Below are 20,448 nucleotides of genomic sequence, written 5' to 3' on the forward strand. Positions count from 1 at the left end.
CTGGTGTGGCAGACAAAAAACACAGTGCAAAAAATATCCACACCTCTGTACAGAATACATCCACACTAGCTCATTCAGGTGTGCTGTTTGGGCAGCAGGGGGCGATGTTTCCTCACACATCCACTGTGGGCCTCATCTGTTTGTACCTGAAGGCTGTGAACTCCCACTGAGGATGTGCACTCAGAGTGTGAGGAGCCTGTCACGGGACTCAGACCACTGCAATAAAAGCAGCACTCACCCCGCCACAATAAGAGCCCGGCACTGACTTTGATGTGCAGACGTGAAACTGTGGGCGCTTTCTTCCTCACTCTGTCACTGCGCTGCTGTCTGACCTCCACACTGATCCTCTGCAGCTCACCTGCTCTTTGGCACCCTCTGACTCTCACAGGTAGGACCTCCATCATCTCTTCTTCTTCTTCATGTGCTCCTGTGGCTGTTTGGAGGAGTCGGGCATGTTCTCAGAGAGGCTCAGAGTTTGTGTGAGGAAACGATCCTCACGACTAACACCAGCCTCCACGCCACCATCAGCACACTCAGACACTTCAGACAGAAACCAGAGTTTAGGAAACTGGAATCATTTGGAGTTTTTACAGAAGGAACTACAATCTAATAAAATCTAATAGCAGGAGCCTGTGATGAAGTGTGACAGCACTGTGAGTCTGAGCAGGTTCAACTTCATCTGTCTGTCAAACGGACGTCCACATGACCGACCGCGTTTATTAATTCTGCTTTTGACTAAACACCCTGTACATGATTATAAAGAAGAGTCAGACTTTATTATTTCAACTAATAAATAATTAAAATCAAACATTTCAACTGAAACAGTCAACTAGAAACTGGACTGACAAACTGTGAATCGATAAAAGTATAAACTTAAGTATTGTCATTGTGCAGTTGCTTTCACGGCGAAATTAGGTAACAAAACAACAAAGATGCAAAAGTGTGGAAACCAATATAAGAAGTTTGAGTTACAGGAAACACTGTGGGGCTGTGTACAAGGGCACCATGATAAAATATAATGAACAAGGGTGGAAGTGCTGTGGTCACTGAGGACAAAGAGACTACAGAGCTAGAAACTAAAGAAAGAAAGTAACGTAGATGAAACGTGAACACGACGTCAGGGAGCTTCTTCTTCTTCTCTTCCTGAACATTAACCCTTTGCCGAAGTCCTTCAGGGTGTTTTTAACTGCTTCCTGTCTGGATCCGCCTCTGTGCTGGTTTCCTGCAGGGATCACTGATGCTGTGATGACATGATGTCTCATTTGTTCTGCGTTCTTTAAAGAACCTTTAGAACCCGTCGGTAACATCAGTGTGGCCGACTCTCTGCTCTCAGTTTGGCATCAGTTCAGGTTTCCACGGTTACAGGGATGAAGGAGACGTGTCTCAGAGACAGTCGTCATCAGCAGCTCTGCAGCTGGACCTGGAGATGTTCCAGATGTTGGGCTGAGCTGTGAGGGATCCGGAGAAGGTCGTCCCATCATCACTGCAGTGCTTTTACTATCAACACATTTCAAACATACACAGATCCAGCTGTGTTCAAACCTCAGTCTCGATCAGCTGATTCCCATAAATCCACAGAGCTGATAGCATGATGCTAACTCTGACCTCCGACCCTGAAGACAGAGCACAGCTGTGCACAGATGTTTGTGACTGTGAGACATGGACGCAGTGTGGAGATGTTCCTGTCACAGGGCTGATGCTGCCGAGCAGCGCTGACCACACGCTCCACTCTCACTTCCCCTCATGTCTGAGAGAGAGGCTGTGGTTTATTAATACACACTGAGGTGTGGGGGCAGTCATCGAACAGGGGCATTAAGACCCCTCTGCAGTCTCACAGCACGGTGAGGGGGGGGCAGTCTCTACACCTTCACCTGAATAGACTGAAGCCAGCGAGGGCTCAGCAGCAGCCTCACTGAGCATGCTCCGTGCATGCTGCAGGGCTCACTTCCTGTTCATGTGTCAGAGTGACACCGCAGGCCCACGGGCCCCATTTCAGTCTCAGCGTGAGTTTATTTCCCCTCTGACCACAGCGAGCTTCATCTTACGCCTCTCACCGATTGCAGGGCAGACCCTCCACACACAAGCAGCCCACACTGTGCACAACTTCAACTTCTATGTTACATTATATTACATTTACATCATGGCTATATTTATATTATGATTATGTTTGTCACTGCTGGCTTTTTGTCACTCTGAGGTGCTGTTGCCATGGCACCCAGACTCAGCTTTCATACTGGTTTTATCCCCATGGATGATCTCCGAGCCACCACAGCTCACTGCTGAGACCCCCTCTCAGGTCTGGCACCAGGACCCGACCCGGGTTCACCCTCCTATGAGGAGAGATGATTAATCTTACCTGAGAGTGTCCACAGGAGGATGAAGGATGGATGGATGGATGGATGGATGGATGGATGAAGGATGGATGGATGGATGGATGGATGGATGGATGGATGGATGGATGGATGATGGATGGATGGATGGATGAAGGATGGATGGATGGATGGATGATGGATGAATAGATGAATGGATGGATGGATGATGGATGGTTGATGGATGGATGGATGAAGGATGGATGGATGGATGAAGGATGGATGGATGATGGATGGATGGATGAAGGATGGATGGATGGATGGATGGATGAAGGATGGATGGGTGGATGGGTGAAGGATGGATGGATGGATGGATGGGTGGATGGATGAAGGATGGATGGATGATGGATGGATGGATGGATGGATGAAGGATGGATGGATGATGGATGGATGGATGGATGGATGAAGGATGGATGGATGGATGAAGGATGGATGGATGATGGATGGATGGATGGCTGAAGGATGGATGGATGGATGGATGGATGGATGATGGATGAAGGATGGATGGATGATGGATGGATGGATGGATGGATGGATGAAGGATGGATGGATGGATGGATGGATGAAGGATGGATGGATGGGTGGATGGATGGATGAAGGATGTATGGATGGATGGATGATGGATGAAGGATGGATGGATGATGGATGGATGGATGATGGATGGATGAAGGATGGATGGATGGATGGATGGAGGGATGAAGGATGGATGGATGATGGATGGATGGATGAAGGAAGGATGGATGGATGGATGGATGATGGATGGATGGATGAAGGATGGATGGATGGATGAAGGATGGATGGATGGATGATGGATGGATGGATGGATGAAGGATGGATGGATGGATGAAGGATGGATGGATGACGGATGGATGGATGAAGTATGGATGGATGATGGATGGATGGATGAAGGATGGATGGATGGATGGATGAAGGAAGGATAGATGGATGATGGATGGATGGATGGAGGAAGGATGGATGAAGGATGGATGGATGAAGGATGGATGGATGGATGAAGGATGGATGGATGAAGGATGGATGGATGGATGATGGATGGATGGATGGATGGATGGATGGATGAAGGATGGATGGATGGATGAAGGATGGATGGATGGATGGATGGATGAAGGATGGATGGATGGGTGGATGGATGGATGAAGGATGTATGGATGGATGGATGATGGATGAAGGATGGATGGATGATGGATGGATGGATGATGGATGGATGAAGGATGGATGGATGGATGGATGGATGGATGGATGAAGGATGGATGAAGGATGGATGGATGATGGATGGATGGATGAAGGAAGGATGGATGGATGGATGGATGATGGATGGATGGATGAAGGATGGATGGATGGATGATGGATGGATGGATGGATGGATGGATGAAGGATGGATGGATGGATGAAGGATGGATGGATGAAGTATGGATGGATGGATGAAGGATGGATGGATGGATGGATGATGGATGGATGGATGAAGGATGGATGGATGGATGATGGATGGATGGATGGATGGATGGATGAAGGATGGATGGATGGATGATGGATGGATGGATGAAGGATGGATGGATGGATGGATGAAGGAAGGATAGATGGATGATGGATGGATGGATGGAGGAAGGATGGATGGATGAAGGATGGATGGATGGATGAAGGATGGATGGATGAAGGATGGATGGATGGATGATGGATGGATGGATGGATGGATGGATGGATGAAGGATGGATGGATGGATGAAGGATGGATGGAAAAAGGATGGATGGATGGATGAAGGATGGATGGATGAAGGATGGATGGATGGATGAAGGATGGATGGATGAAGGATGGATGGATGGATGGATGAAGGATTCAATTCAATTCAATTTTATTTAGATAGCGCCAAATCACAACAAAAGTCGCCTCAAGGCGCTTCATAGATACAGAGAAAAACCCAACAATCATATGACCCCCTATGAACAAGCACTTTGGCGACAGTGGGAAGGAAAAACTCCCTTTTAACAGGAAGAAACCTCCGGCAGAACCAGGCTCAGGGAGGGGCGGCCATCTGCTGCGACCGGTTGGGGTGAGAGAAGGAAGACAGGATAAAAGACATGCTGTGGAAGAGAGACAGAGGTTAATAACAGATATGATTCAATGCAGAGAGGTCTGTTAATACATAGTGAGTGAGAAAGGTGACTGGAAAGGAAAAACTCAATGCATCATGGGAATCCCCCGGCAGCCTACGTCTATTGCAGCATAACTAAGGGAGGATTCAGGGTCACCTGGTCCAGCCCTAACTATATGCTTTAGCAAAAAGGAAAGTTTGAAGCCTAATCTTAAAAGTAGAGATAGTGTCTGTCTCCCAAATCCAAACTGGAAGCTGGTTCCACAGAAGAGGGGCCTGAAAACTGAAGGCTCTGCCTCCCATTCTACTTTTAAATACTCTAGGAACAACAAGTAGGCCTGCAGAGCGAGAGCGAAGTGCTCTAATAGGGTGATATGGTACTACAAGGTCATTAAGATAAGATGGGGCCTGATTATTTAAGACCTCGTATGTGAGGAGCAGGATTTTGAATTCAATTCTGGATTTAACAGGAAGCCAATGAAGGGAAGCCAAAACAGGAGAAATCTGCTCTCTCTTTCTAGTCCCTGTCAGGACTCTTGCTCCAGCATTTTGGATTAGCTGAAGGCTTTTCAGTGAGTTTTTTGGACATCCTAATAATAATGAATTACAGTCGTCCAGCCTGGAAGTAATAAATGCATGAACTAGTTTTTCAGCGTCACTCTGAGACAGGATATTTCTAATTTTAGAGATGTTGCGCAAATGGAAGAACGCAGTCTTACATATTTGTTTAATATGTGCGTTGAAGGACATGTCCTGGTCAAAAATGACTCCAAGGTTCCTCACAGCGTTACTGGAGGCCAAGGTAATGCCATCCAGAGTATGAATCTGGTTAGATACCATATTTCTAAGATCTTCAGGGCCGAGTACAATAACCTCAGTTTTATCTGAATTAAGAAGCAGAAAGTTAGCGGCCATCCAGGTCTTTATGTCTTTAAGACATTCCTGCAGTTTAACTCATTGGTGTGTGTTATCTGGCTTCATGGACAGATAGAGCTGGGTGTCATCTGCATAGCAGTGTAAATGTATGCTATGTCTTCTAATGATGCTGCCTAAGGGAAGCATGTATAATGTAAACAGAATTGGTCCTAGCACTGAACCCTGTGGAACTCCATAATTAACCTCAGTGTGTGAAGAGGACTCTCCATTTACATGCACAAATTGGAGTCTATTAGATAGATATGATACAAACCACTGCAGCACAGTACCTGTAATACCTACAGCATGTTCTAATCGCTCTAATAGGATATTATGGTCGACAGTATCGAACGCTGCACTGAGGTCTAGCAGGACAAGCACAGAGATGAGTCCACTGTCAGAGGCCATAAGAAGATCATTTGTAACCTTCACTAAAGCTGTTTCTGTGCTGTGATGAGCTCTGAAACCTGACTGAAACTCTTCAAATAAACCATTCCTCTGCAGATGATCTGTTAGCTGTTTGACAACTACTCTTTCAAGGATGTTTGATATGAAAGGAAGGTTGGAGATTGGCCTATAATTAGCTAAGACTGCTGGGTCTAGAGATGCTTTTTGAGTAAAGGTTTAACCACAGCCAGCTTGAAGGCCTGTGGTACATAGCCGACCATTAGAGACAGGTTGATCATATTTAAGATCGAAGAATTAATTAATGGCAGGACTTCTTTGAGCAGTTTTGTAGGAATGGGGTCTAAAAGACACGTTGATGGTTTGGAGGAAGTAATTATTGAAGTTAACTCAGAAAGATCAATTGGAGAAAAAGAGTCTAACTTAACATCAATGGTACTAAGAGTAGCTGTAGATAATATTACATCTGTGGGATGATTACTGGTAATTTTTTCTCTAATGATAAAAATTTTATTTGTGAAGAAGTTCATGAAGTCATTACTAGTTAACGTTAAAGGGATGGTTGGCTCAACAGAGCTCTGACTGTTTGTCAGCCTGGCTACAGAGCTGAAGAGAAACCTGGGGTTGTTCTTATTTTCTTCAATCAGTGATGAATAGTAAGATGTTCTGGCTTTGCGGAGGGCTTTCTTATAAAGCAGCAAACTATTTCTCCAGGCTAAATGATGATCCTCTAAATTTGTGACACGCCATTTCCTCACCAGATTACGAGTCATCTGCTTTAGGGTACGTGTTTGAGAATTATACCACGGAGTCAGGTACTTCTGATTAGAGACCTTAGTTTTCACTGGAGCTACAGTATCCAGAGTCGTACGTAGTGAGGAGGTGAAATTATTAACAAGATAATCGACCTCTGTTGGGGTAGCGTTCAGATAGCTGCTCTGCTCTGTGTTGGTACAGGGCATTGAAGATGATAACAGTGGGTGGATTATATTCTTAAACTTAATTACAGCGCTTTCAGAAAGACATCTACTTTGATAAAATCTACTCTCCACCGCTGTGTAATCAATTATTGTAAATGTAAATGTTATCAGGAAATGATCAGACAGGAGAGGGTTTTCAGGAAACACTGTTAAATGTTCAGTTTCTATGCCATATGTTAAAACAAGATCTAGAGTGTGATTAAAGTGGTGGGTGGGTTCTTTTACATTTTGAGAGAAGCCAATTGAGTCTAATAACAGACTAAATGCCATGTTGAGGCTGTCATTTTTAGCATCTACATGGATGTTAAAATCACCCACAATAATTATTTTATTTGAGCTCAGAACTAAATTAGATATAAAGTCTGAGAAATCAGACAGAAACTCTGTGTAAGGCCCAGGTGGACGATAGATGATAACAAGTAAGACTGGTTTCTGAGTTTCACAGCTGGGGTGGACAATGTTAAGCATCAGGCTTTCAAATGAATTAAAAGTCTGTCTTGGTCTTTCATTAATTAATAGGCTGGTGTGAAAAATTGCTGCCACACCGCCCCCTCGGCCTGTGCTTCGAGGTTTCTGGTAGTTAGAATGACTCGGGGGTGTTGATTCATTTAAACTAACATAATCATCCTGCTGCAACCAGGTTTCTGTAAGGCAGAGTAAATCAATTTGTTGATCAATTATTAAGTCATGTACTAACAGAGACTTGGAGGAGAGAGACCTAATATTTAATAATCCACATTTCACTGTTTTACTCTTTGGTTCAGATGTGGATACTGTATTGTTCTTTCTTTGTGATTGTTTATGTTTAAGTTGTTTGTTGCTGGTTTTTAGTTTGTTTTTTGTCTTTTTGGAAGCTGACACAGTCTCTATGGAGATGGGTTTTTGGGGGGTAGCAGGAGGAGAGAAGCTGCAGAGAGGCGTGTAAGACTGCAACTCTGCTTCCTGGTCCCAACTCTGGATAGTCATATTTTGGGGGGTTTAATAAATTTGTCCATATTTCTAGAAATGAGAGCTGCTCCATCCAAAGTGGGATGGATGCCGTCTCTCCTAACAAGACCAGGTTTCCTCCAGAAGGTTTGCCAATTATCTATGAAGCCCACATCACAGGCTCAGAGCAGAAAGCAGATGTGAGCAGTGACCTATGAGAGCTGTGGTTTAGGTCACATGACCAGGAAGAGCCACAGACACTGCAGCTGTATTTATAAAAACACACACACACACACACACACTCTGACCACTTAAAGTGTCTGTTTCCTCTTCACAGTGACTGACAGCTGAGGGGGTGGAGCCTGCAGCCATGTTGGTGGTGGTGTGGTTACTGATGATGATGAAGAGTGACGGTCAGTGACCTCGGCTTCTTTGAACAAACACAAAGGTTCAGATTATTAATGACCCTGATCACAGACGCAGCCAATGATCAAACAGCTCACAGAGCCAATCGTGACAGGCCGTCGAGGTTAAAGGCAGAAATGAGTGTTCAGCAAACACCTGAAACTAGAAACAGTTTGTGGGATGCACTTTACACACGCACACACACAGTACGTTATTGCAGATGGTTTTGGGTTATTAGTTTTGACAGTCCACCGTCTGGACAGCTCCCGTCTCAGCTGATCCCAGCCTCCCCTCCGCTCCTCTCCCGTCTCACTAAAAAGGGGAAGGACAGACGTCATCAGCCCCGAACTCCATCAGCTGTGTTCCCACCTGCCGCCCCGTTGAGCTCACTGCACCGCTCCTCCGCCACACAGTTCTGATATGAAACATTAGCAGCAGACCTCAGAGCTCTGACAGGAACACCATCAGACCAATGGAGCTAAAACCTTCAATCCTAAAGCTGACAGGAAGCTAAACGTGCAGCTAATATGTTCACGGTCACTCGTCCCAGGTAAAAGTAGGACTGTGCTACACACAGAGAATCATAATAAAGCTTCCTGTCACGGTCACCCAGCGTGTTCAGTTCAGTGTGACTGTTAATTCTGACTGCTGCATTTTACGATGACTCGAAGCTCAGTGTGGTTTAGTTTTTCTCTGGTAGCTTGTTTCCTGTTCCTGCTCTCGTGTCTGTGGTCGTGCCCAAATTCATGGGCTGCATCCTCCTGAGGCCACATTTGTAGTCCGATTACGTCACAGCAACACGACGAAGGCTGTCCAAATTCGTAGACTCCACCAAATGCAGCCGACAAATGCTTCCTCCTTTTCCCCGAATTTGAAGGATGGGTGGGGTGTGTCCTTCGTGGCCTCTTTGTTACTTCGGAAACATGGCTCGAACAATTTCTCTTCAACGACGTAATCCGATAACAACGATCTCTTTACCATCGGCTTCCCGTGGCTGTCATGCAACCGGCGATTGCAGTTAATAACACAACAGCTTCTTGACATTTTTGTGTTTCTTTTTATCGCTGTGTGACTGTTTTCATGTGAAAGCCTGCGTGCGCTAGTACCTCTTGCCACGAGTTCCCAGAATCCTTTGCGGTTTTACCCCTGAATGACGTCACATTTTCAATCTCTATTTATTGTCTGTCTTGCCTTGTTCTTGGTTGTGTTCTCTCCTGCTGTGTCTTTGCATGTTTCTCTGGTAGCTTCCAAGTTTTTCTAGTTCTCAGTTTCTAGTTTTTTCTCAAAGCGCTTTACATTTTAAGGTAAAGACACTACAATGATAAAGAGAAAACCACAACACTCAGACGGCCCCCTATGAGCGAGCACTTGGCAACAGCGGAAAGGAAAAACTCAATTTTAACAGGAAGACTCCTCAGGTACCCCCACCCTGGGGGTGAGGGGAAAATGAGTCGATGAACTGGGATCATTAGATTTCAGCAAAACATGAAAGAACAGGTTACTACAACTACAACTCCCAAGATGCACTTCTCTGATGACAGCCAATCACAGAGCTCTGTGTCTGCAGAACACAAAACTACAAAAATACCCTAAAAATCTAACCAATCAGATGCTGATTTATAAGCACAGCAGCAGGGGTTCATGGGTAATGTAGTGTTTGCATAAATGGTTATAACGGGACTGAAAATGAAATGTTTGTGACCTTTGACCCCAGCTGGCGCTGCAGACATCATCAGAGTGTCTGCCAACAGCAGCATGAGAGTCGTGCTGCCCTCAGGCCTGCAGGGGGACCCGAGGGCACGCGGGTACGACGTCAGGTGGACTCAGATCCCTCACCTGCTGCTGAACTGGAACCGGAGCACGTGCTCCCACGGACGCTGCTCGATGCTCCCTGACGGCTCGCTCGAGTTCAGCCGACTTCAGACCCAAGACTCCGGAAACTACACGCTGGAGGTGTTTGACAAGACTGGGTCGAGACTGCAGACCAAAGACTTCCTGCTGCAGGTGACAGGTGAGCCATTAGACTTCCTGTCTTTGTTATTGCATCACATCCTGCTGAGAGGAACACACTGCAGAGAATGAAGACACAGGAGGGTGGTACACAAAGTACCACACTTTTACTGTCATACATGTACAAATACGTACATGACATGTACATGTCAGTTCACCAAGCAGTACATATTATTATAGTCAGGTATATTTCTACCATGCAGTACTTCCAATCCAACTTTATTTATAGAGCACATTAAAAACAGCATGGTTACTGCTGTCTCAATAAAAGAGATAAAGGGGGAAAACAGTAAAAACAGCACGGCTGACCAAAGTGGTTTCCAGTAAAAACAGTCAAATTTTAAAACCATACATTAGACAGACAAAGATAAATAATACATGAAAAAAATAAAAATGAATCATTAAATATTAATGCATGAATAAAATCTACAATAAATAGAATTAACTAAGTAAAGAAGATTAAAAGAAACCAAAATCTGACTAAGACTGACTACAAGCTGACTATGACTCCTAAAAAGCCTCGGAAAAAAGTTGTTTTTGAAAAGTGATTTGAAGATTTCAAGTGTTGGGGCCAACCTAATATGGAGGGGGGCTTATTCCATGATCTGGGGGCCACAACAGCGAAAGCTCAGTGCCCCGGTGTTTCAATCTAGTCATGGGGACAGCGATGAGCGACTGGTCAGCTGAATCTGAGAGACAGGTGTAGAAGGTCTGACAGGTAAGAAGGAGCCAGGCCATTTAAATCTTTAAAAGCAAACAATAAAATGTTCAAATGAATTCTAAGATGGACAGAGGCAAGAACAGGGGTAATGTGCTCACGTTTGTCTCTGTCAGCAGGCGAGCAGCAGCATTCTGGACCATTTGCATGATTTTAACAGGAAGAAACCTCCAGCAGAACCAGGCTCAGGGAGGGGCGGGGCCATCTGCTGTGATTGGTTGGGGTGGGAGAAGGAAGACAGGATAAAGACATGCTGTGGAAGAGAGACAGAGGTTAATAACAGATATGATTCAATGCAGAGAGGTCTGTTAACACATAGTGAGTGAGGAAGGTGACTGGAAAGGAAACACCCAGTGCATCATGGGAATCCCCGGCAGCCTACGTCTATTGCAGCATAACTAAGGGAGGATTCAGGGTCACCTGGTCCAGCCCTAACTATATGCTTTAGCAAAAAGGAAAGTTTGAAGCCTAATCTTGAAAGTAGAGATAGTTTCTGTCTCCTGAATCCAAACTGGAAGCTGGTTCCACAGAAGAGGGGCCTGAAAACTGAAGGCTCTGCCTCCCATTCTACTTTTAAATACTCTAGGAACAACAAGTAGGCCTGCAGAGCGAGAGCGAAGTGCTCTAATAGGGTGATATGGTACTACAAGGTCATTAAGATAAGATGGGGCCTGATTGTTTAAGACCTTGTATGTGAGGAGCAGGATTTTGAATTCAATTCTGGATTTAACAGGAAGCCAATGAAGGGAAGCCAAAACAGGAGAAATATGCTCTCTCCTTCTAGTCCCTGTCAGGACTCTTGCTGCAGCATTTTGGATTAACTGAAGGCTTTTCAGGGAGTTTTTAGGACTTCCTGATAATAATGAATTACAGTCGTCCAGCCTGGAAGTAATAAATGCATGAACTAGTTTTTCAGCGTCACTCTGAGACAGGATATTTCTAATTTTAGAGATGTTGCGCAAATGGAAGAAAGCAGTGTTACATATTTGTTTAATATGTGCGTTGAAGGACATGTCCTGGTCAAAAATGGTCTAACGTTTAATAAAGCCAACTTAAGTGTTTTAGAGGCATTACTTGCCCCCTCGTGTTTGGGAGCAGTCTGTGGCACACAAGGTATGTTTACTATGTTTAAAGATCTTTTAGAGTGCAGCTCTCTGTGTTTTGACCAGGCCACATGTCTCCTTCTGTCACCTAAAAGTACAGAAATTTTAAAACCTTCTAGTAAACAGGGTCCCAGCTTCTCCTGGGAAAAGTCACCACTGCCATAATCCTCGCCGCCCGGACCCTCCACACATCACACATCAGACTGCGGAGACAAAGCATGAAGGTGGTAAGGAGGAACTAAGGGGGGCGGGGCTGGGCAATGTAACTTCGATTGCTCTGTTGAGGGCGGGGCTCGATGGCGAACCTTTGGCTGCTCTGGTGGGGGGTTTATGGGGGACAAAACGGGATTGGGCCGGGGGGGTAGATCTGAGCCCAGCACTGACCCGCTCCATCATCTCCTCAGTGAATTTCAGCTGTGGGGAGGAGGGAGAAAGGGAGGGGGAGGAGGGTGATGGCCTGTCAGGGGTTTGGGGGACTGGGGAAGATCGTGGTCCCTGGTCCTGGTCCTGGTCATTGGTGTTGTTGAGAGAGTTAGAGGCAAATAGGGACCCCTCTTCTTGCCTCAGATGTCTCTCCTTTCTGAGGCTTTTCCCGGGTGGGGGCAGATGGAGCTCCTCCTCAAGGTTTCTGCTGGGCTTTGTCTGTTCTTGCAGTACTGTTTGTTCCTCTTTATGAGATAACTCCTCGTTTATCTCAGCCTTGGCACCAAGCACAGATGGATGACGTATGGAATAAAACAAGTTGGAGGTGAACAGTTTCACCCCTGACTTGTTAAAATTAAATCCATTTGCTTTAAAGAGATGCCTGCGTTCCCAAAAAATATTAAAGTTGTTGATAAAATGCACTGAGTGGTCAGCACATGCTGATATGAGCCATTTATTCAGTGCAAACAACCTGCTGAATCTCTCGTCTCCTCCTCTGACCGGCGGTACAGGTCCACTGATGAATACAGCTGCATTCAATTCAATTCAATTCAATTTTATTTATATAGCGCCAAATCACAACAAAAGTCGCCTCAAGGCGCTTCATAGATACAGAGAAAAACCCAACAATCATATGACCCCCTATGAGCAAGCACTTTGGCGACAGTGGGAAGGAAAAACTCCCTTTTAACAGGAAGAAACCTCCGGCAGAACCAGGCTCAGGGAGGGGCGGGGCCATCTGCTGTGATTGGTTGGGGTGAGAGAAGGAAGACAGGATAAAGACATGCTGTGGAAGAGAGACAGAGGTTAATAACAGATATGATTCAATGCAGAGAGGTCTGTTAATACATAGTGAGTGAGAAAGGTGACTGGAAAGGAAAAACTCAGTGCATCATGGGAATCCCCCGGCAGCCTACGTCTATTGCAGCATAACTAAGGGAGGATTCAGGGTCACCTGGTCCAGCCCTAACTATATGCTTTAGCAAAAAGGAAAGTTTGAAGCCTAATCTTGAAAGTAGAGATAGTGTCTGTCTCCTGAATCCAAACTGGAAGCTGGTTCCACAGAAGAGGGGCCTGAAAACTGAAGGCTCTGCCTCCCATTCTACTTTAAATACTCTAGGAACAACAAGTAGGCCTGCAGAGCGAGAGCGAAGTGCTCTAATAGGGTGAGATGGTACTACAAGGTCATTAAGATAAGATGGGGCCTGATTATTTAAGACCTTGTATGTGAGGAGCAGGATTTTGAATTCAATTCTGGACTTAACAGGAAGCCAATGAAGGGAAGCCAAAACAGGAGAAATATGCTCTCTCTTTCTAGAGAGAGTTTACAGTATTTAATAATCCAGTAAAGTCCTGTTTCAGAACCTCCGACTGTTGTTTGGACACATCGTTTGACCCTGTATGCAGAACAATGTTTGTCACAGTTGGATATTCATCTGCAATTTGAAGCATTCTCTCCTTCAGGTTGTTGACCATATCCTTAGGGAAGCAGAGGACTTTAGTGTTCTTACCGCACATCCTTTGTACATCCTTTACGGCAGAGTCACCCACAATCAGAGTTTCAGGCCTAGCCTTTAGCTTTCCCTGTGGCCTTTTACTTTTCAACAGATTTTCAGACCTTACTTCGCTACTTTTAGATGGATGGTTGTCCGATATAGATCCAGGGTCCTTTGATAGTGGAGCAAATCTGTTGTGCAGTTTCACATTCAGTTGTTTTGGAGGTTTGTTGTTAACCTTCCTATTCACGGTTGTCCAGTCCTGTTTCCTCCCGTATACAGGGGTAGAAGAGCTTCTCTGTCTCGTAGGAAGTGAAGGCCAGTCGGTTTCAGAGATTTCAGCTCGCTGTGCCCTGCCTGTGATACGTCCTCCCCCTTCCAGGAGACATGATTTATGTCTTGGTTTTGCACCAAGACAGTCCAAGGGGGGATTATCGCTTGAGGATTTATTATAATGCACAGAGTCTACTTTCTTGGTCATGTTATCTGTGCTCCTTAGCTGTGTACTAGCTTGCTCATCGCCATTGTTTTGAATCAAAGGCAAGTTCCATTTACCTCCACGTTTACTTGTAAGCGATGAATTTTTGTCTCCAGTGCTGCAATCTTCTGCAGGAGGCTGTGGTAGTCATCTGTGGAGAGGGGGGGCATCTTGTTGCTAGTTAGCCTAGCGGTTAGCACCTTTCCCGGCTATTGAGGCTGTTCAGTGCCCAGACGCTGTAATCAGCTGTGTGTAGGCCACAGACACACGGAGCGCTGAGGATAAGGTAACTATAAAAATGTTGCTGTTTCTGTTAAGAACACTTTAGTCCTAATGATCTATAAACGTCCAGAAGCTATCGCAGGTAAGCTCATACGAAAAAAATCTGCATAAAAATCAATAAAAGAAGCAAAGCATTTAAAGAGCAAAGAGAGGAAGCGTCCACACTCACAAAAGGGGAGGAGCAAAAAAAAGGATAATCCAATTCCACAACACCACGTGATGGGGGAATCAGCTGTGTTTTGCTGCCCATTTTATTTCAAATGTGGCGCGAACTGGCGAGCCAGTTCCTGAAACAGTCACATGGTACAGATGCCCGCGAGGCCTCGAACGTCACTGCACACGTAATCAAAGCAAGCCTCGATACGCGCTTCACGAAAACTCCCCTGAGATTACCCGACACACGCTTCGAAGCTTCGACACACAGGACACATCACTACCATGCACCCCATCAGAGTGGTGTCGATGCAGACGACACCACTTTGATGGGGCGCATCACCAACGATGATGACACCGCCTACAGAGATGAGGTCCAGCGACTGACCGAATGGTGTAGCTACAATAACCTCACCCTAAACACCAAGAAAACAAAGGAAGTGGTCATGGACTTCTGCAGAACAAGAACTGATCCCCTCCTCTCTCCATAAAAGGTGACTATGTGGAGAGGGTGTCCTCCTTTAAGTTCCTCGGCACCCACATATCTAAGGACCGATCTTGGTCCACAAACACATCAGCCCTGGTGAACAAAGCCCAGCAGCGCCTCCACTTCTTGAGGGTTCTGAGCTGGAACAGGCTGCAGACTGATCTCCTAGTGTCCTTCTACTGAGCCACTATCGAGAGTGTGCTGGTGCACGCCATTACAGTGTGGTACGCTGGTTGCACAACAGCTGACAAGAAGAGACTCCAGAGGGTCATCAGAACTGCAGAGAAGGTGATCGGCTGTCCACTCTCCTCCCTGGACTTAATTGCCAGCTCAAGATGTCTCCAGAGCCAGGGCGATTATAAAGGACCGCCTCCATCTTAACTTCCACCTCTTCAACATCCTGCCCTCTGGAAAAAGGTTCAGATCCATCAGGTGCAAAACCAACAGCTTCTTCCCGTGGGCTGTCAGAACTCTTAATGCAAACTAAGAGTGTGAACAGACCTCTTCAATACATCCACTCTGTCGCTGCTATTGCTCCTGTGCAATATCTTACCATCCGTATCCTTAATGACCACGGCCCACCCTATTTATCATATTATAGGATTGTGTATACACCCCCTTGTATACACAATGTTCCCTTTAGCTTATACATTGTGTATATAGTGTTTTTATATTGTTTATTTTCTTTATGTATTTTTTATTTTATTTTTGCACCTTTGTGGTCTTGCTATCTAATTTCGAGGTGCAGGGAACTGTACAATGATAATTAAGAAAGTTCAAGTGAAATCCTCACATCGGGAGTTCACAGACTCTGGAGTGACTGATACAGAATTAACAGGCTCAGCGTAGACTGACTGTAGAAATTAATCCAGGCTGAGTGTGCGAAAAACAGTCACTTTCACTCACCACCAGGGTTTGCTCAGCGAGCGAAGAGTGGTGGCGGCGTGAACACCGCTTTCTCTGGGAAGATGGAGGAACCGACAGACGGGGTAGCGTTACATCCGGCGGGCCGGGCAAGAAATCCTCCAGCAGTTGGAGCAGGTGAGCAGCCGTAGCTGGAGGGTGAAGGTGGAGGGTGTGGAGCCAAAAAGTACTGTATGAGGATGATTCAGCCATTGGTTGCACAGCTTATTCACAGTGTAAATAATGTCCTCCCGGAGCTCCTCTGATGGAGCGAATGCCGCTGCGTCCGCTGCGTGGTCGCATAGTTCAGTCATGATGTGCTGTGTTGCAGGCAAGATGAAGGACCCAAAACGCAGGACTCAGAAACAGGGGGGTAGGGGGGTGGGGGGGACTTAGGGCACAGTTTTGTTGCTGGACAACTCTTAAAAACAATAAAAATGAGAAAAACAAACCAAAACCTCAAATGCAGAACTAGAAACTAGACTTCAAACAGGAAGCTAGAAACTAAGAGACTCACTCTGGGAAAAAACAACCGGGACTCGAGGAGAGTGCACGCAGAAAAACGAGGGTACGACGCAACACTGAGCTAAAATACACTGAGGGATAACGAGGGCACAGGAGGAGAGCACAGCTGGGAGTAATCAAACATGAGACCGGGGGAAGCAAAACCAGAAACAGTGCCATGAGACACAGACTTTCAAATTAAAACAGGAAACACGGCATGCACAGACTGCAGAGCAAAATAGAAAACAGAAACCAAAAAACACGATGCAATCCAAGATCAGTAATAATAACACAAAAAACCAAAAACACTCACCGACCCAGAACCGCGACACATACAGTGCAGCAGGTTTATGTCCACCAGGAAACCAGAGAAACAAAGTAAAACAGGAAACAGCCCAAAAAGACTTGAACTGACCAATGACACACACACACTTCTTGATGATGATAATGATGAAGATAACCTGTGTGCAGGTGGACATTGTGTGGATGCCTGATCACAACTGTTACACAATAACACACATCACTGTGAAACACTCACAAACATGCCTTCATTGTAACAATCAGGTCTGTGCGAGTCATGTGACCATCTGTTAGCTCACCTTTATAACTAATGCTGCTTCACAACCACGGTGTAAGCACCTAAGAAACTCAGAGACCAGGAGAGCTGCTGATGTTCAGCTGCTCCCTCTGCCACCACATGAAGTCTCAGTCAGCTGTGATCAGCTGTGATGTCATCAGCTGTGACATCATCAGCTGTGACCAGCTGTGATGTGAAGATCAGCTGTGTCTCTGTGTCCTCAGACCGCAGCAGCAGCCATGTGGTGTCTTCAGTGTCCGTCTGCGTCGTCCTGCTGGTTCTGTTGCTCTTCTTCATCGTGGTCTTCATCCTGAGGAAGAGGAGGGTTCAGAGGAAGATAACCACAGGTATGGCAGCCAATCAGAGACAGCTCTGGCTCCACAGCAGATCATTGATAAGGAGACCTGACTGAGTGATAATCTGCTCACAGGTCAGAAGGAGGAGAAGGAGGAGAACATTTATGTGGTGATGAAGGGTAACAAAGAAGAGGAGAAGGAGAAGAAACCGGAGGAAGAGCCCCTCTATGGTAGGCACACACTGGCCCTGATGGTAAAAGCACTTCAATGATCAGTGTTCACAGTACAGACTGCAGTACCAGCAGCTCGTCTGAGCGCGCAGTGCAAACAGGAAGTGATCAGACAGACAAAGTAGAAACAATAGAAACAATAGAAATGCTGTGAAGCTCTCTCTGAGTTTGACCTCCATGCTGTTAGTTATTTGGAGCTCAGTTTTACTCTGGCTCCGCCTCCTCTGGCACTCTGTTATTTCAGTGACTCAGAGCAGCCATGGTGTTGTGATGTCATTATAAAAGCTCCAACAGCTCAGGCGAAGCTAGCAGCTACAGCCACCTGTGTCGCCATCCACCTGTCAGTCACAGAGGCCCCGCCCCCAATAATGCAAAAATGTGATTTAAACAGCTGTTGTGAGTATCAGGCTGTGAACAAGTTTATTGTAATATGGGAGTCTATGACGACTGACTCATTGCTGCCTCTGCTGGACACCAGAGGAACTGCAGGCTGGTGGATGGAGTTGAATTAAATATTCGCGTCATCAGCTCAGTGTGTTTAACTCTCTCATTATTCACAGCTTCATTAGAACCTAAACTATCATTTCTGAGGTTAAAAATCTTTTGTGTCGTCAGTGATGAAGGACGGTTGTGTGTGAGGTCTGCACAGTTTCAGCAGAGCTGCTCTGAGGGGATCACCGTTAGTAACATGAATCTTCTTCCTGTCCACAGTTCCCTGCAGTCCTACAGTTTCCTCCCTGCATGAAGACAGTGTCTACGTGTGAGGACCAATCAGAGCCCAGTGTGTCTTCTCTGTATGGAAGCCTTTGAGGGACTTTATTAATTGGAGATAAACTATCTGAATTTCAGGAGCAGGACCACGCCCCCAAACACGCCTCCAAACACGCCCCTTCCTGTTCTTACATATATTTGACCCCCCAGCTCTACAACGCCCCCCCTCCCCCATTAGTACATGGCTCACTTCATGTTTAAGCTGTCTGCCAGTGTTTCCCAACAACCCGTAGACGTGGCTTTCCCGTTGTTACTCTGCTCTGATGATGTTACCATGGAAACGTGGACTATATCTCAAGTTATTTGATAAAATGTGACTTTTCTGAAAGCAACATGTTCAGAAATATAGATAACTTTTATTTCTCAAACAGTTTTGTTAAAAATTACATTCACACTCACTGGACGTTTTATTAGGTCTGTGAAGGTTCTCAGTCATCCAGGTCATCGTAGTCAAAGGAGCTTGCAAAGAAAAGCGTCTGGACTTCTTTAAGTTTACTTGAAGACGTTTCACCTCTCATCCGAGAAGCTTCTTCAGTTCTAAGGTCAAATGGTGGAGAGTCCCAGATATAAACCTAGTGGGAGTTTCCCCCCACAGAGGGACAAAAGGACCCCCTGATGATCCTCTAATCGCCTGAGCCAAGGTGTGAAACTGGGTGTGGGTCCCAATCAGCCAGAGTTTCGGGTGTGTTCATTGTGAAACCTGGCCCCACCTTATCATGCGAATTCCTGAGGTCAGATGGCCCAGGATGTGAGTGGGCGTTAAGGCGTCTGGGAAGGGATCTCAAAACTGGATTATAGATGGCAGAGAGTTGGTGTCGTAAACCCCCGCCTCTGTTCAAAGATGGTCGCTCACAGTGGACATAGATGCTTCTTTCACTCCTCTTTCAAACCATCTGTCCTCTCTGTCCAAAATGTGAACATTGGCATCCTCGAAAGAGTGTCCTTTATCCTTAAGATGCAGATGGACTGCTGAGTCTTGTCCTGTGGAGGTGGCTCTTTTTTCCTTCAGGCCTGAAGCCTGAAGGAAAAAAGAAGGAACACACACATGTAAAGGAAGCACTCAAAACGTGCGGCTATCCTAAATGGGCGTTCTTAAAGTCAGCAAAGAGGCACAGAAAAGAAGACCAGACACCAGCGAGGGAGGATAAGAAGGACAGACGCAACAACATTGTCATCCCCTATGTAGCCGGTGTATCAGAAAAACTTAGGAGAGTTTTCTCCAAGCACGACATCCCGGTGCATTTCAGACCTAGCAACACACTCAGACACAAACTGGTTCACCCGAAAGACAAAACTCCAAAACACAGACTTAACAATGTGGTGTATGCTGTACAGTGCAGCGAGGAATGCCCAGACCTCTACATTGGAGAGACCAAACAGCCACTTCACAAGCGCATGGCACAACACAGAAGAGCCACCTCCACAGGACAAGACTCAGCAGTTCATCTGCATCTTAAGGATAAAGGACACTCTTTCGAGGATGCCAATGTTCACATTTTGGACAGAGAGGACAGATGGTTTGAAAGAGGAGTGAAAGAAGCATCTATGTCCACTGTGAGCGACCATCTTTGAACAGAGGCGGGGGTTTACGACACCAACTCTCTGCCATCTATAATCCAGTTTTGAGATCCCTCCCCAGACGCCTTAACGCCCACTCACATCCTGGGCCATCTGACCTCAGGAATTCGCATGATAAGGTGGGGCCAGGTTTCACAATGAACACACCCGAAACTCTGGCTGATTGGCTGTGGGGGGATACTCCCACTAGGTTTATATCTGGGACTCTCCACCATTTGACCTTAGAACTGAAGAAGCTTCTCGGATGAGAGGTGAAACGTCTTCAAGTAAACTTAAAGAAGTCCAGACGCTTTTCTTTGCAAGCTCCTTTGACGACGTTTTATTAGGTACA

General features: G+C 45.8%; 1 protein-coding gene across 1 annotated transcript; it reads left to right on the forward strand.

Annotated features, from left to right (window-relative positions):
* Positions 1–268: 268 nt before the first annotated feature.
* On the forward strand, positions 269–18,532 carry LOC146379820 (uncharacterized). The gene is made up of 7 exons (XM_084941132.1): positions 269–388; positions 8,041–8,116; positions 9,823–10,119; positions 16,171–16,299; positions 17,467–17,589; positions 17,673–17,768; positions 18,480–18,532. Exons 2-7 carry the CDS (start codon positions 8,074–8,076, stop codon positions 18,530–18,532), a joined length of 741 nt encoding a protein of 246 aa, XP_084797258.1. The 5' UTR covers positions 269–388; positions 8,041–8,073.
* Positions 18,533–20,448: the final 1,916 nt, after the last annotated feature.

The sequence above is a fragment of the Perissodus microlepis genome, chromosome 10 (genome assembly GCF_051167445.1).
Source record: "Perissodus microlepis isolate ML-2025 ecotype Zambia chromosome 10, ASM5116744v1, whole genome shotgun sequence".
In the NCBI taxonomy this organism is placed as follows: Eukaryota; Metazoa; Chordata; class Actinopteri; order Cichliformes; family Cichlidae; genus Perissodus; species Perissodus microlepis.

What these genes read in the sequence shown, in the direction of transcription:
- LOC146379820 (XM_084941132.1), top strand. Translation starts at nt 8,074, where the DNA reads ATGTTGGTGGTGGTGTGGTTACTGATGATGATGAAGAGTGACG. An exon ending in CTTCCTGCTGCAGGTGACAG is followed by an intron (nt 10,120 to 16,170) that starts GTGAGCCATTAG and finishes ACTCACCACCAG; the next exon opens with GGTTTGCTCAGCGAGCGAAG. An exon ending in TCAGAGGAAGATAACCACAG is followed by an intron (nt 17,590 to 17,672) that starts GTATGGCAGCCA and finishes ATCTGCTCACAG; the next exon opens with GTCAGAAGGAGGAGAAGGAG.